This window comes from Phoxinus phoxinus (assembly GCF_949152265.1).
Source record: "Phoxinus phoxinus genome assembly, chromosome: 3".
In the NCBI taxonomy this organism is placed as follows: Eukaryota; Metazoa; Chordata; class Actinopteri; order Cypriniformes; family Leuciscidae; genus Phoxinus; species Phoxinus phoxinus.
The window spans coordinates 44,783,893-44,801,263 of record NC_136878.1 but is presented as its reverse complement, the minus strand read 5'-3'; the positions used below and the strand labels follow the sequence as shown (position 1 = coordinate 44,801,263).

At 39.5% G+C, this 17,371-nt stretch overlaps 2 protein-coding genes across 2 annotated transcripts in view; both read left to right on the top strand.

Moving 5' to 3' along the window:
- The window catches only part of tut7 (terminal uridylyl transferase 7), a 48,778-nt gene extending 43,381 nt beyond the window's left edge, over nt 1-5,397 (top strand). The window contains exons 27-30 of the mRNA XM_079606406.1: nt 966-1,147; nt 1,257-1,306; nt 1,413-1,479; nt 4,700-5,397. Of these exons, the coding sequence (XP_079462532.1) occupies nt 966-1,147; nt 1,257-1,306; nt 1,413-1,479; nt 4,700-4,764 (364 nt within the window). The 3' untranslated portion in view covers nt 4,765-5,397. The remainder of the gene's footprint in view (nt 1-965; nt 1,148-1,256; nt 1,307-1,412; nt 1,480-4,699) is intronic.
- A 2,607-nt stretch (nt 5,398-8,004) lies between these two features.
- Nucleotides 8,005-14,013, top strand: isca1 (iron-sulfur cluster assembly 1). The gene is made up of 4 exons (XM_079606565.1): nt 8,005-8,241; nt 10,773-10,826; nt 10,907-11,012; nt 12,702-14,013. The coding sequence occupies exons 1-4, from the start codon at nt 8,161-8,163 to the stop codon at nt 12,848-12,850; spliced, it is 390 nt and encodes a 129-aa protein (XP_079462691.1). The 5' UTR covers nt 8,005-8,160; the 3' UTR covers nt 12,851-14,013.
- Nucleotides 14,014-17,371: the final 3,358 nt, after the last annotated feature.

Sequence of the window (17,371 nt, the reverse complement as noted above, 5' to 3'; positions counted from 1 at the left end):
TCTCTCCTCCCCCATCACGAGTGGACACACCCCCTACTGCTGATTCGCTCAGTCTATCTCTCCTCCCCAATCATGAGTGGACACGCCCCCTACTGCTGATTAGCTCTCTCTCCTCCCCAATCATAAGGGGACACGCCACCTACTGCTGATTGGCTCACTTTCTCTCTTCCCCCATCATGATTGGACACGCCCCCTACTTCTAATTGGCTCTCTCTCCACTCCCCCATCATGAGTGGACACGCCCCTACTGCTGATTGGCTCACTCTCTCCTCCCCAATCACGAGTGGACACACCCCCTACTGCTGATTCGCTCAGTCTATCTCTCCTCCCCCATCACGAGTGGACACACCCCCTACTGCTGATTAGCTCTCTCTCCTCCCCAATCATGAGTGGACACGCCCCCTACTGCTGATTAGCTCTCTCTCCTCCCCAATCATAAGGGGACACGCCCCCTACTGCTGATTAGCTCTCTCTCCTCCCCAATCATAAGGGGACACGCCCCCTACTGCTGATTAGCTCTCTCTCCTCCCCAATCATGAGTGGACACGCCCCCTACTGCTGATTAGCTCTCACTTCTCCCCAATCATGAGTGGACACGCCCCCTACTGCTGATTAGCTCTCTCCTCCCCAATCATGAGTGGACACGCCCCCTACTGCTGATTGGCTCACTCTATCCTCCCCAATCATAAGGGGACACGCCCCCTACTGCTGATTAGCTCTCTCTCCTCCCCAATCATGAGTGGACACGCCCCCTACTGCTGATTAGCTCTCTCCTCCCCAATCATGAGTGGACACGCCCCCTACTGCTGATTGGCTACAAGTGTGTTTTGCTGCTCGGTCCAATCCACTTTCAACAGCGTTTCTCAGAAATCGCTTACTGCACCTTTAAATCAGACATTTGATGCTTTTAGTTTGATTTGGTTCATTGTTTATTAATAATTTTGTTGTTTAAATTGTATATTAAGACAAAGACGTGACAATGCTGATGGATTCTTCAGTGGACGTGATGCAAACAGAGCCACCAAAGGCATGATGGACGACAGCCCTTACAGGGATGGGCGGTGGCGCCAGAGGGAGGAGAAATGCTGTTTTCTGTGCGGCTGCAACACTCACATCAAGAAGGACTGCCCGCTGTCCAAGTCTTTAGGTAGCTGCGCTCATTGCATTGTTTAAAGTGTATTTAGTTCTGCTGGAATTACCCAAGTGATGCGATCTGGTCAAGAATCACGCGGTCATTCATGTATTTCTCTTTGCAGAATCCTCCCCAACCACATACCAAAGAAGCCCTGCATCAGACAGGGACAAAGTATGTCAGTTATCGTCTTAATCACAGTTATCATTATGCATGAACACTGTAGTTTTGCCCTATGAATTAAACCAAGAACTCAGTGGATCTCTTGTTGTGTCTGCAGGACGGTCCTCAACAGGACAGGAGAAAGAAGCGCAAAGCAAAGAGGATGATTTTGGGCCCTGAAACAGGTGAGTACACTACATGAGTAGTGCAGAAACTTTGCAAACAGTTGATTCCTATGGATCTATTCACACCAGACATGAACATCCATCCAGGGTTTTAATCGTTAACGTTTACACGACACCACTTTCGACAAAAAAACGGAAAAATTAAGCGTTTTGGCCGGTCATTTATTTTGGGGGCATGAAAATGCAAACTTTTGAAAACGGGTTTCAAATAGGGATGTTAACCGATGACCGTTTGACCGATGGTTGACCGTATCAACGTTAACCGATCAAAGTTGTCGGTAGTCGGTTAAAAAAAAAAAAAGTGATCTATAAATTAGTCTATTATAGAGAGTGGACTAAACGCTACTACAGTTAGCCATCTCATTCCAAGATCTTTTTGTGTGAAATGAACAAATCCCTCACACTCAATTTTTCATAACTCGCCTGTTTGTACTTAATAGACCAATAAAAACATTTGTCGCGAGGTCACAGCGTTTGGGTTCGCGCGCTCACAAGGTTTGCGAACAGTAAAGGCTACAGGCTAACACACTCGAGGTTAGAGCCAGCGCAGACGACAGGAGGAAGCATGCGAGGAAGAGTAGTGTGTGGGCCATTTCACCAACAAGAATGACAGATGTAAGTTGCAACTTGTGTGATACAGTGCTTAAATACAGTAGTAGCACATCATCTATGATGTATCACCTGAAAACGCGACGCTCGCAAGCCTCTTCGGAGCTGTCATTTTCTTAAATGAGCCGCGGCAATGTTTCAAATGAGCTTCTAACGCTAGACAAACGCCTTTATTTTCAACGCGATCACCTTGTATCCAAACCATTTCGAAACGAAGGAGACATTTGTCCTCCGATTACATACAAGCTCCTCGGCACCGCGTTTGCGGGACTCATGTTTCGCGCTGTAGGGGATTTGAAAAAAGTGACGTGAGTGGAAGGGCGCCGCCGGGGCTGTGTGTGTGTGTGTGTGTGAGCGGCAGAGAGAAGCGACAGAGTTGAGAAATTGCAGGCGCGGCTCGAAATGGCTGTTATTTCAAATAGCGTAGCATATTTTAAACTAATCGGTAAACCGGCTAATGAGGCTCGGTGGTCGGTCAAGAATTTTTTTAGTTTTCGCCATCCCTAGTTTCAAAGTGCAAGTTTGTGAAAACGATACAGTCTCCGTGTAATCTACAAAACTGTGAATCTGTGAAAACGGTGATGTCATGTGCATGTTCAGTCTATAGACATGTAGGCTGCATCCCAATTCGCATACGATCCGTCCTAAATAGTATTCGAAAGTAGATTTAGTACGTCCCAAATCGTAGTATGTTGAAATGAGTGTTCCAAAGACACCCGGATGGTCTACTATTTCCGGTTAGAATCCGAAGTGCAGATCGATGAACACGCTAACGGCTAATATTGCCCATAACCCAACGCGCGTTGGACGAGGATTCGGTTAGAACTACAAACACGAGTGAAGTGTAAATTTTTTTTAAAATAGACATGGAGGACGCGCGAGTCCGGCGTTATGTAGAGAGGTTTAGATAAAGGGGTTTGAGTGATTAATTATCAGTATATAACCGATTCTGACGAAAATGTATTTATTCAATGTTGTCGACATTATATTGCATCTGCAGCAGCATTGTGAACTTTTGTAAAGATTCGTTTAGCCATTAACTTTTAAATGCATCATTACATTCAAATTGCAAACACATGATGAGAGTCTCCGTGCAGATCAACGTGCGACTACATTTCTCTCCGAAACGGTAGGAAATTAAATTAGATTGAATGGAGGATTTTAACTGTGACAAGGTGATTGACAGGGCAGTTTACGGTGACAGGACGCACGAGACCGATCTGTCCCGTTAAAGATGACGAAGTAGTATGTCTCAAAGCTTGCCTACTTTTTTGCTACACACTCAAAAATATATACTTTTTCTTCACAAAAAGAGTACATACTTTTAGGGCGTAGTATAAGTAGGCAAATTGGGATGCAGCCGTAGTGTTTCTTTACAAAGTGACATCGCCATCTACTGGCCTGCGTTTTTAATCGTTTGGCGGATCCGTGTGAGTTGAGATCGTTTGACAATGTTGTCATCTATATATTAATAATAATAAAATGACACTGCATTGATTCGTCTAAAGGCAAACCACAACAAAATCCCTAAAAATGTGTCTGTTTTCCATGAAGAAAACGGACCAAACAATGAAATACAAGCTTCTGGTCCCTTTTTCGAAGCCACTGCTGATACACAATCCAGAGCATTGGTGACTCGATTGCTGTTTTTCTGACACATCAGACATGAAGCTGCTGTGTGCACTCACTGCCCACTTTATTAGGTACACCTTGCTAGTACCGGGTTTGATCCCCTTTTGCCTTCATGGCAAAGAGATTCAACAAGGCTCTGGAAACATTCCTCTGAGATTTTGCTCCATATTGACGGTAGAATCACACATTTGCTGCAGATCTACCTTGTTGATCACTCTGCAGTGTTTATATTGCAATAAATAATACTGAATGCACACTGCCGTTCAAAAATGTGTTGGTTAATCAAAAAAAAATCAGTAAAGATGTATTTAAGTTATCAAATGTGACATTAAAACATGTGTAATGTTAGAAAATATTTAGTTTTTAAATAAATGCTTTTCTTTAGATTTTTTTTTATTCATCAAAGAATCATGAAAAAATGTATCATAGTTTCCAAAATATTAAGCAGCAAACTGTTTTCATATTTCTGAAGGGTCATGTGACACTGAAGTAATGATTTTGAAAATTCAGCTTTGACATCACAGGAATAAATTACATTTTGAAATATATTCAAATAAGATTTTAAATTGTAATACTATTTCACAATATTACTTAAGTTTTACTGTATTTTTTTTATTTAAAAATTCAGCTTTGGTGAGCATGAGCTCTTTATAAAACATTTTTTGTTCCTTTGTGCACTGGCTAAGGAGCATGAGTCAAACTGAAAAAAAATAAAACCAAAGTTTTTCTGAGGTAATGTGTTATGTAATCTTGTTAAAATGGATTTCATAAAATTGGTATCGAAAAAGTATCGTTAGGTACCGGTATCGAAACTGAGGTATCGGAATTGGCACCGGAACAATACCCAGCCCTATGTGATTGGCTGATGTGTGTTAAAGCGCAGATGATCAGGTGTACCTAATAAAGTGGCCGGTGAATGTAAAATTGATAATGTCCTGCTATCACATAATCCATGCTGTGTTTCTCCATCATATTGTAGGTAGTCTTGGCAACAGACACGCGTCTGTAACTGCGTCTGTGGAGAAGTGGAGCCCTTACAAGTGAAGCTGGCTGCCGGTTTCATGACCCACAACCGCCCGAGTCCAGTATTATCCCGAACCCCAGTTAGAACACCGTGATCAATGTGCCTTTTATAGGTGTCTAATTTTAAGTTCAGTTTTTTTCCTAATTGTGGAATGAACTTGATGTTTCTCATTTTATCTGTTTTTATTTTATTTTTTAAATTGAGAGTCCAGTTTGATTACCTTTGTCATTTAGATTGTAGCGCCATTGTGTGTTTTTGAATTTGCTTGAGTAGTTTTAGTAACAAAGCGTTGCACGATCGTGCGTCTTGTGTGTGTGTGTTCAAAGAAGCATTTTATTTTGTATAAAAATGTACATAAAGAAACGTCGGCTGGGGTCTGTGTATTTACAATTATGAAAATGTTAATGCAGGTTAATTGTTGAGCTTTTCAGTTCGACTGGGCTTGGTTTTAGTTGTTATGCTTTATTGTATAATTTATAGCAGTATTTTGTTTTTGCTGATTGAATTGCATATGTTTTCGAAGAAGGCTACATCGCCTACCTTGCATTCACTGCAATGTCAATAAACAAAATTAATTCCCTCCATAATAGTAATTCAACTGTTGTCTTTTTTCTTTTCTTTTTTTTTTTGACAATAAATGGATTTTGTCATAATATGGTCTCTGCACTTTGTGTGTTTGTAATGACTTCCACATTTTTCATATTTGCCCGTGTGTTTTAATGACATTTGGTATCGCCACAATGTTTGTTAAACATTCATGAGAAAAGTTAGTGCACCCCATAAAAATTATTTAAGAATAACATTGGATTGACAATAGGCCAATGTTATCAGATCAACTGCATTATGATACAGTGCTATGCATAAGTTTAGACACCCATGCTAAAGTTGACTAAAAAGAGGAATAAAAAATCATCTTTTGGAAATTGAACTTAATGCCTTAATTTAAAAAAATAGGAAAAATCCAACCTTTAAGGACACCAATTTTCGTTGTGAATGAATAATGTATCGTAAATAAATAAATGTTCTTCCTTAAAATACAGGGTGCATAAGTTTGGACACCCCTATGTTAAACTCCCATAGAGGCAGGCAGATTTTTATTTTTAAAGGCCTGTGCCCGGTTGCATAAAGCACCTTAAGTGAAATTTTCCCTTAAGTTCGCCCTTATGTTTCCCTTAAACCTAAGGGTGTTGCAGAAAAATACCCTTAAGTGTTACTTAACTGTTTTTTTAAGTGAAACGTCATAAACACTTAGAATTTCCCTTAAATGCTGTTTTTTCACTTAAGTAATCCCTTAAAAAGCGTTAAGTGTTGCATAAAACCCCTTAACGGTCATTTCCCTAAGTATAACTTAAGGTTTGGAAATCGTAACCTTAAGAGTAACGCGGACAAAAAATAAGACGACATGGCTGAATTTATGGAACCAGCTGAAGATAATTATGTGCCAAGAATAATTTTTAGGGATAGGGAGAACCCTATTGTTGCATGAATACCGTTTTGATCGACGCGCAATATTTGACATCACTAACAAACTAGACGGCGACCTTGACCGTGTCACAGATCGCAACCACTCTTTACCTGCGTTGTTACAACTGCTTATAGCACTGCGTTTTTTTGCAACTGGGAGTTTTCAGACGATAGTGGGAGATGTTTTCCACGTACATAAATCGTCTGTCTGCAGAGTGGTTCACTGGGCTGCGGGGGCTATTTCCCACTAGTGTTAGTGTTTTGCGTATCTATGGCAACAACAGACTTTTATAACGTGAATCCAGGATCGCTGTCGTGAAACACTTAAATGTTTCCCTTACCTAAGAGAATCGTTTAAGAGATTATATGCAACACCCTTAAGTTATTCTCTTAGGTAAGGGGAAATCGCCCCTTAAGTGTCATACTTAAGGGAAAAACTTAAGGTGCTTTATGCAACCGGGCACAGTTACTTCATGAATCCAGGATACTCTGCATCCTGATAAAGTTCCCCTGGCCTTTGGAATTAAAATAGCCCCACATCATCACATATCCTTCACCATACCTGGAGATTGGCATGGAGTACTTTCCATAAGATCATCTCTCAATGCAAATCAAACCAGCTGTTAGGCTAACTGAAATAAAACCATGCCAATCTCTAGGTATGGTGAAGGGTATGTGATGATGTGGGGCTATTTTAATTCCAAAGGCCAGGGGAACTTTATCAGGATGCAGAGTATCCTGGATCCATATAGTAACTGGCCTTTAAAAATAAAAATCTGCCTGCCTCTATGGGAGTTTAACATAGGGGTGTCCAAACTTATGCACCCTGTATTTTAAGGAAGAACATTTATTTATTTACGATACATTATTCATTCACAAAGAAAATTGGTGTCCTTAAAGGTTGGATTTTTCCTATTTTTTTAAATTAAGGCATTAAGTTCAATTTCCAAAAGATGATTTTTTATTCCTCTTTTTAGTCAACTTTAGCATGGGTGTCTAAACTTATGCATAGCACTGTATATGATGCATTGTGATTTGTACAGCTTAGATAAACAAAAATGGTGACTTCATGTGTGGAAAAGCAATCTGTTCAGGCTGGATCGTCCCACCAAACTCCCCCTCAAGAAGAGCTATTGCATGATGGGATCAAGGATCTACAGACAAGTTGAAGTGAATGTGCAAGGCAAACATCCTTTAAAAGACCGTTCTTTAAAAATCAATATATATATATTGACTGATGGGGTGAATTTCCACTTGTATATCAGGGACCAATCCTAAGAATTTATAGATTTAAATTATATTTTTAGTGGATATTTAACTGGCCTTTCTGAGTCCATGTGGGACATAGTTATTTGTATAGACCGATATAGATATACTGTAAACACATCGAGAATGTCTATGGCATTATATATAATGGCATAGTTTTATAAATATGCTTTGTATGTTTACTATTTTAATTAAAAAAATTAAATTTACTTTTGCTAGTTTTAGTTATTTATTTCCGTTTCATATTTTTTATTACAATTCAACTTATTTCCATTAATTGCCGAGGCAACATTTCTAATGTTCATTTAGTTAAAATTCTTCAACTAATATTTATATTATTTTATTTCGGCGTTATCTCAATCAGCAGAAATGTTTTAATAGTTTCATTTAACAATAGCCTATGACCCTGGTTATTAGAAATGAAATGCAACTATTACAAATAAGTATTTTTCTCACGTTTACGAAACTTTTTAATCATATAATCAACACGTCCTCTTTACTTTAAAGTGAGTTGCGTAATATCATCTGTCACATGGTGGTTTTAAAGTCTAGAGTAACGGTTACTCATAGGCTGTATAAGCTGTCAATCAAATAACCAACCAATCCTGTGCGTTCTGTGGGGAGGGCGTTCCTTCCATTACCTCTGGTGTTTACATCCAAACACGAAGTGCTTAAGTAACTTCAACATGTCAGCCTCCATAGCACGGGCGACTGTGAGGGCGGTTAGCAGACGGAAAATACTGCCAACAAGAGCCGCTTTAACCCTGGTGAGTGTTGACAACAGTTTTCCACACCATGACGAGACGAAACAAACATTTAGTTCTCAAATACTCGAGATAGCATACATGACAGACGCGTTTAGCCGTAGCCAGAGCTCGGATATTTGCGCAATAACAGTATAATAATAGACAACGTCGTCCATTGTGATACATTCAGATGGATATTCAAACGTAAGAGCAAGTTATGGCAATGTGGTTGAGTTGTTTAAGTTAAATTTGACGTGAAGGTCAGTGTTTGGGGCAGGTTAGCCGTTAGCTTGGAGATCGTATCAAGCTTTATGTAAGTTACTACGTTCATCAGAACCGTCTAGTTGTGCCTCGTCGTGCCCTTCAAATATATTTTTGTGTCTATTTAAAGTTGTTGTCAGTCATTCACACTACTTGTGTGTCCCGTCCGGCTGAATAGGAGCAGTTATGGACAGCAGGATCTTATCCATGTTGCTTTGATCAGATAACAGGCTTATAGTTTAGTTTAGTTGTTAATCTGTCCAATTTCAGCATTGCACTGCTGTAACTCAAATGTTTACGAAGTAATTTCCGTGCTGAGGTTGAAATTGTTGTGGAAATGCTTGGACACTCAGTGAGTGAAATCAACATGTCATTGCGCATGTGCAGACGGCACTGTGATGTTATTGACATGTGTAGTTGCTGTCAAATCAGTTTTAACGTGTGATACAATGTTTGCAAGCAGTAGAAAAACATTTAGCATATGCTCTTTATCTAAACCGACCTCCAGTCGGACTTGTGTACTGTACTTGCTCTGCAGTAAATCGCTGAGTCATTTTAAGTTTCGCTGACTCTTGTGTATTCTTTGGTGTTATGTGTGCGGTAATTATGAGTTAAACACACATCATTGTGTATCAGACATTGGCACCTTGAGGAATAAAGGTGAATTGCGCTTATTGAGTCATCAGAGATTCAGTATTGTTGTGAAAAAAAAAAAAAAGGCTATATGCACTATTACAAACCTCGGGTCACTAGCAAGAAATATCTGACAGGCAAAAAACAACACTGGTTTTGCCCTAAAGGTCTTAAACCATCAAACTTCCTTCATCACTAAATGTATATGTGATTATATATGAGTATATATAGCATATTCAAGAACATGGAGTCACATGTGAGTGTCCAGACGTCACACAAAGTGCTTTAATCTGGATGATTTCATTAGTCACCTGTAATTCACCAGACATCAACACCTCCACGGTCTTTCAGAAGTTGTTTGCAACTCAAGTGGAATTATTGAAACGTTTTGGTGAAATTTGAACCTAATAGAATATAAAAATGACCGATAATGGGAAAAGTTGTCAGATAAACTATATTTTCTTAAAGCTACACTGTGTAACTTTTTTAGTTTATTCTTAGCTAAAAACACTTAGTTTTTTCAAAAATATATGTGCTCATTAATGTATATTTACTTCGTTCAAGTAATAAAGTATTCTCGTGAGTGTATAATATGCCATTGAAAATACACACACGGGTGAGGGGTTCGAATGTCGGTCGCCATGTTGCCCCTCCATCTTGAAAGTACATTAGCCAAAGAGGGACATACCTGTTAATTTAAGCTTTGCCTTTCGCGTCTCCGCAATTCACTGGCACCGGCCCTGTTTTTATTTTTTCCTCTCCCTCTCCCTCTCCCTCTCCCTCTCCCTCTCCCTCTCCCTCTCCCTCTCCCTCTCCCCCGCACCTCCGTCACATCAGCTGATCTCTGCTCACTGAGAAAATGATATAGCCTACAATGTAAACGTTGCCTTACGCTAGTGATGTCGTACAATATACAGAATAACGATAGCACTGATAAAAGTTACTTTACTAAGATTAGTTTGCATTCGTCTGGGACTGATAGCTGATGTTAGCAATGAAATGGTAAAAAAGTAATGAAAACATAAAACTATTATTCATTTTACATAGATGTCATAACCTATATGTTAACTGACAAATTAAATTACTGCAAATTATAATAGTTTTCTAAAGTAACCTCATCACTTGAAGGAATACTCATGGACGATGTCGAACTGGAAGCTTGGAAGTCGAATGTTAATCTTGGACTACATTGGCCACCGTAGGAGTTAAAACGAAATCGGAATTGAGAGGAACAGAAACTAATATTCACTGGATGGTCATATACCTTTTCACCGCTAGATGGGGGTAAAAATCACACAGTGTAGCTTTAAGGCTTAAGGCTGTCTTCCAATGTTGATAGCTTTACATCCTCACTAAAGACTTATTTTTTCTCTCTGGCTTTTGGTTCAATGTAATTTTATGAGTTTTCTTGTTTGTTTGTGTATTTATGTGTTTGATTGTACAGAATTTGGTCTGTTTTAAATGTGCTCTATAAATAAAAGTGCTTTGCCTTCTTTCTTCTGGTTATATATATTTTATGTTTTGTTAAAAATATATAATTTGAATAGTCTTTGTAGCAAACATTAGAGGAAAAATAACTTAAAAGGGTGTATTTATTTGCATTTATTTGTTGACTAAAGGACGTTGATTTGACATCTCTGTATTTTCTTCATTTCCAGACGCCGTCAGCTGTGGATAAAGTCATTCAGCTCTTACAGAATAAACCAGAATATGTGAGTATTTGTTCTCTTTATTAGTCGTGATGAGCGTTTGATGCACTTCTCGCGTCTGATTCTTCGGGTTGTTCACACAGATTGGCCTGAAGGTCGGGGTTCGAACCAGAGGTTGCAACGGCCTCACTTATACTCTTGACTACACTAAAGAGAAGGACAAGTCAGACGAGGAGGTTCTGCAAGATGGTGAGTTGATGAATTACTGCAATGTTATCTTTTTAATTTATACTACGGTTCAGAAGTTTGGGTTTTTAAAAGAAGTCTCTTCTGCTCACAAAGGCTGCATTTATTTGATCAAAAATACAGTAAAAAAGTGAAATATTATTACTATTTATAATAGACCTCGCTGTTTTCAACGTGTATATATGTCACCCTGCACCACAAAACCAGTCACATGGGTCAATTGTTTTAAATGGAGATGTTTACATAATCTGAAAGTTGAATATATATATATATAAGCTTTCCATTGATGTATGTTTTTTTTGGATATGACAATATTTGGCCGAGATGCAACTATTTGAAAATCTGGAATCTGAGGGAGCAAAAAAATCTAAACATTGAGAAAATCTCCTTTAAAGTTGTGCATTTATGTTCACGATTGTGCTGCATTCACTCACAAAAATACATGTTTTATATATTTACGGTAGGAAATGTACAAAATATCTTCATGGAACTTGATCTTTACTTAATATCCTAATGATTTTTGGCATAAAAGAAAAATGGATAATTTTGACCCATACAATGTATAGTTGGCTATTGCCACAGATATACCCGTGCGACTCCAGACTGGGTTTGTGATCCAGGGTCACATATCGTAAAATGTAATTTATTCCTGTGATCAAAGCTGAATTTTCAGCATCATTACTCCAGTCTTCAGTGTCACATGATCCTTCAGAAATCAGTATAATATGCAGATTTTCTGCTCGAGAAACATTTCTGATTATTCTCATTGCTGAAACCTTTTATTTCAGGATTCTTACTTTGATAAATCGAAAGTTCAAAAGAACAGCGTTTATTTGAAATGGAAAACTTTTAAAACATTGTCCTTACAGGCACTTTTCATCAATTTATTGCATCCTTGTTGAATAAAAGTATTAATTTCTTTAAAAAAAGAAAAGTAAAAATGACTGACCCAACAGAAGTGTGTTATGCATGTTATGAACAGTGTTGGGGAAAGTTACTTTGAAAAGTAATGCATTACAATATTGCATTACTCCCTTAAAAAGTAACTAATTGCATTACTTAGTTACTTTAAAAAAAAAGTAATATGTTAGGTTACTTTTGCGTTACTTTTTTCCACCTGGGCTGGACTTGTTTTTTATAACAAAAAAGTGCTACTTTTGGACAAATGTAAAGACCCTTTCACACCAAAAGTGAAATAATCTTCAGGCAGAAGGAAGTGCAGATTCACACATGTTCAGTAGAGGGCGCCGCTCAAGCAAACCTTTCATCTGTGCTGATATTCTGGATAACAGAAAAATAGATGCAGGAGAAGAAAGTTTAACACTTACTTTACCAATAAAAACAAAAAGTTCTATAGTATTCTGCATTTCACTGATTTTATTCATTTTGAATATTGAATCTTTTTTGTGTGCAAGTGAGATGAGTAAACGCTCACATTTAGTCTAGAACTACAATAAACATCATGTTCACACACACAACGCCTCTGCACTTATGATTTGTCTCAATATTGGGACAGGAAAGCTGTCAGTCAATAAATGGGAAAACAAAGTAACTTGCGTTACTTATTTGAAAAAGTAACTGAGATATTTGTTGTAAATTTTAAAAGTAATGCGTTACTTTACTAGTTACTTGTAATGCGTTTCCCCCAACACTGGTTATATGAATAATCATATTTGTGGTGTGTTTCTCCAGGCGCGCGAGTGTTCATTGAGAAGAAGGCCCAGCTGACGCTGCTCGGCACAGAGATGGATTTCGTCGAAACGAAACTTTCCAGCGAGTTTGTATTCAACAATCCCAACATCAAAGGGACGTGTGGATGTGGAGAAAGCTTCAACATGTGACCATCCGATCAATCCTAGACTGGAGAAAGAGACCGATGCTTTAGTGGCCTGTTTGGCCATCAGTTCCTGTGCTGCCACCTCAACACAAGCCCATATTTCAGAAAACACATTTAGAGGATCATTAACTCACTTCACTGTTGCTTGTGCACGCTTTATTGAGCAGCTTGATATTTATTTTACATGTGCCTGTATGTCGTGCAGCTCAGAGAGTTAAAACTGCACTCCATTGCTTTGTTTTCTTCTCAGAAAGCTGTGTACCTGTTAGTCGCACTGACATGTTCATATTTAAGAATCCAGTTATTGTGTTGTGCCGAGGCTTATGAGTGGAAGCTGCTGAATGTCATCACATGACCTCACAGCTCCGGCCTACACCTACAACACACTCGCAGTTGCTTCCACGTGGTTGTTTTGTGGATTGTGGACCAGGAGTTCAAATCTATAACGATCTACATAATAATAAGAGATAAATCTGCCTGGTGGATGTTCATTTTAATAAACCTTTGCACTTTCAGCCCATAATGTGCAGCGCAGGAACTGATGCCATTTACAGAAGTTTTAAAATGCAATTGATTGACTTGAACTTGTTTTGTGTTGAAGTGTTATTAGTGTGATATGTACATAACCATGTAAATCCATTCGACTGTCTTTTAACGCACAAATAAACCTTACGTTATACTTCTGTGCTGTTTCTTGAATGAAATGCCTTTAGTGTCCTGAACGTGGCGCTGTTATTAAAGAAATACTAATAAAATATGGACATGTGTCCTAAATTGAAAAAAAAAAGAAGCAGGAGTTTCCATTTATATCACTGCACTGATTATATATAGATATTTAAGATAAGTGTTCATATCTTGAACTTGATTGACTTGAGAACTGGATTGACTACTGGGAATATGCAGATCAAAAATGTCAAAATATTTAGTTTATTATTTTTTTCTCTCTCTCTCTGTTCCCAAAACGAGTCGCACGGGTATATCTGTGGCAATAGCCAACTATACATTGTATGGGTCAAAATTATCCATTTTTCTTTTATGCCAAAAATCATTAGGATATTAAGTAAAGATCATGTTCCATTAAGATATTTTATTCCGTAAATATATAAAACATGTATTATTGTGAGTGAATGCAGCACAATCGTGAACATAAATGCACAACTTTAAAGGAGATTTTCTCAATGTTTCGTTTTTTTTTGCTCCCTCAGATTCCAGATTTACAATAGTTGTGTCTCGACCAAATATTCTCATAATAAACCATACATCAACGGAATTACACATAAAACAACTGAACGGACCGGTGTGTTTCTGATAAGGCTCATAGATGTCTGTACTATCTATATAATATTTGATATATTTGACAGCCAAAACAACTGCTTCTCTACTGACTCCCACGAATAGCCGATATTAATGTGTGAACGGAGCTAATATGAAAGATTTATTTGTTGTTGCTGGACACTTACTACTATTATGTCTGAATATGGCCCAGACTGAAAGGAAGGGAAAAGCTCTGGCTCCTTTCACAGCTGTATATGAGTTATTGATCTCCATTTTTCCCTCTCCGTCATCTGTCTTCCTGGATGTTAGTTGTTATTAAGTTCTTCATATCACAGATCTGAATAATTTTGGACTGGTCCTCATTATTTGAAGCAGCATCTCTAAAAATGAATAAATTAGTTATTAAGACTCCCCCTGTGGTGAAAATCCAGCTTTTAATGTTGTTTATGTGTCTATGTGGTGTTTTTAATCTGCTTTAAGACAAACTGTCACAGGTTAACCTGGTGACTTTATAAACTTGGACTTACATACATCCATTTCACTGATACTGTGCATTGCCGGCGATATCAACATCTGTGTACACATCAGGAAGGTGTTATGGAGTTTTTGTTTTGTTCAGTCTAAGGTTTGTTACTGCTGTGTTTTGTTATAGTTCAACTCTTTATAGTTTTTCTTAAAGTTTGTCATTATTTGTCTATAATAACAGAATGCCAGAAAACACAATAATTCATATGACAATTACCTTTATTTTTCCACATATTTCCCACAAACCTTATTGCAGTTAAACTTCCCGGTTCACACTCTGTACAACCAAACCCATAATCCAGGTTAAACTGTCTTTTAAAGCAACCGCCACATCACTTCCTGTGGAAGATGCCATTTTGGTGTGATGTCAGAGGGGGGGATTTAGAAACCGTTGTTTTTGCCAATTAATTTGTTGTTAAACTCTTTCTCTGTTAATGGTTGTTGTTTTAGCTGTTTGGAAGGTTTAAGTGTTGTGTTGGGTGTTTAGATTATTTAATTTGATTGTTACAAATGTTTTAGTTTGTACCTGTAGTTGGTATGCCCTATAGGTGGGGCTTCAGCCTATAAATAGGCTTGCTGTCTGAAAGGATACCAGTTCTGATTGTGGACTCAGAGAAAGCTCATACTGAGCAGTGTTGCGATCTTGGGCCATTTGGTTTAGCCAAAATTAGCACATTGATGCTGTTTTCTTTTCTTTTTGTACAGTTTTTATTTATTTTTGTCTTCTCTTGCACTGTAAATATTTTAGCACCTTACAATAAACCACCGTTTTTGGATTTTGCATCAACCTTTTTGTACAGCACGTCATTTCCCTTTTCTACTCCAACTGGTTGGCCTTCCTACATATGGTGTCAGAAGTGGGATCCTTCCACCAGTGAGTGACGTGCCTGCATAAGGTAATGCCCGGCTGACATGGCACCCAAAACGAGGGGTCAGCCTGTAGAGGGCTCAGATGCAGTAATGGACCAAGGTGCTGTGGGAGGTGCTGCCGAGGAGAGATTGCTGCCTGCGGAAATCCCAGCCACTGGGGGAGATGTTGCCGTCACAGCGCTGGCACAAATGTTCCAGTCCTTCATGCAGTATCAAAAGGATCGGGATGAAAGGCAGGAGAGGGAGGCTTCTCGTCGCGAACAGAATTACAAGGTCCTCAGCCACCAGGTCACCCAAATGCAGCTAGACATGGAGCGGACAAGACATGGAGGTTCGGAAGGAGCTGCAAAGCGGGTGATAGACCATGAACCTCGGATAGCCAAGCTGGAGGACATTGATGATATTGAACACTACCTTACAACTTTTGAAAGACTGGCAGAGGTGTATCAGTGGCCAAGGGGTGACTGGGCTGTTCGTCTTATTCCCTTGCTAACTGGCAAGGCCCGAGGTGCTTTTGTGGCCATGAACCCCTCCCAAACCCGAGACTACGACCAAGTAAAAGCTGCAATTCTAACAAAATACGAAATCGGTGCAGAGACATACCGGTTGAGATTCCGGTCCTTTAATACCCCTGCCGATGAGAGCCCTACGGAACTCTACATCCGACTGAAGGACTTGTTCTCTAAATGGGTACACTATGAGCAAAGTAATAAGAGGGACATTATGGAGGCCCTTGTGTTGGAGCAGTACCTGCGAGTGTTGTATCCTGAGGTGAGGACTTGGGTAAAGGAAAGAGATCCTGACACTGCCGCAGAGGCTGCAACATTGGTTGAGGCCTACATTGCTGCACGGAAGGGACCTGGAACTACTCGATATGCTGGCATCCTCCACTCTGCGAAGGGTAAGTCTGATGGGTTGGGGGTCGGTTCAAACTCTCAAAGTGGCCCTAAAATCTTTAGGCCCATTCATTCTAAACCAACATCGGCCACAATCCCCCAGACAACAGTTAAGGGAGAGATTATTATATGTTATAACTGTGGTGAGCCAGGTCATACTAGGCCCCTTTGTCCACTCAAAAAGCCCAAGACAACTGGTCTTTGTTATATGCCCCGGCCAGAACAGTTGAGAACACAGCCTGATCGAGAGCCAGTCATCACTGTACTGTTAAATGGTAAACCGCTTTCAGCGTTGGTGGACACAGGTTGTGCCCATACGCTGGTACAGGCCTAGTATATACCCAGAGATTCCTGGAGTGAAGGAGATGCAGTAACAGTTTGTTGTGTGCATGGGGATAGCACAGAGTTGCCTACTGCTGAGGTTTATATTGAGGTCTGTAATCAGTCATATCTGATGAATGTGGGTGTTGCTACCAAGCTGCCCTATCCTGTACTGTTAGGTACTGACTTCCCTATACTAGCTGAATTGGTGCAAGAGACTGTATGGTGTGGCGTGGTCACGAGAGCCCAAGCAAAGCAGCTTACTCAGGTCCCACAGCCCCAAGAAATCACACCAGACACACTGCAAGAAATGCCCTTCAGCTCTGAGACTAGTTTAGGTGAGTCACGGCCTACAGAGCAGGAAAGGCTGCAGAAACGCAGGGAGTGGGTTGAGGGGTTGTTGGAAACTTCAGAGGAAGCTGAGGAAGGGGAAGAAGAACCCGAACTCACTGAAGCAGACTTACTTGTCCCTGGTAATTTAGCCCAACTTCAGCGTGAGGACTCAACCTTGACTGAATGTTTTAAACAGGCTGAGGAAAATGAGGGTGTTGTATCTTTGCTTGGTGAGACTTTTGTTGTACAAAATAGTCTTTTGTACCGACAAAGTAAGGAAGAAGGACTGCAGCTGGTAGTACCTA

Coding starts and splice junctions, on each gene's coding strand:
- isca1 (XM_079606565.1), top strand. CDS start 8,161: ATGTCAGCCTCCATAGCACGGGCGACTGTGAGGGCGGTTAGCAGACGG. Junction 8,242..10,772: donor CAAGAGCCGCTTTAACCCTG/GTGAGTGTTGAC, acceptor CTTCATTTCCAG/ACGCCGTCAGCTGTGGATAA. Junction 10,827..10,906: donor TACAGAATAAACCAGAATAT/GTGAGTATTTGT, acceptor TTGTTCACACAG/ATTGGCCTGAAGGTCGGGGT.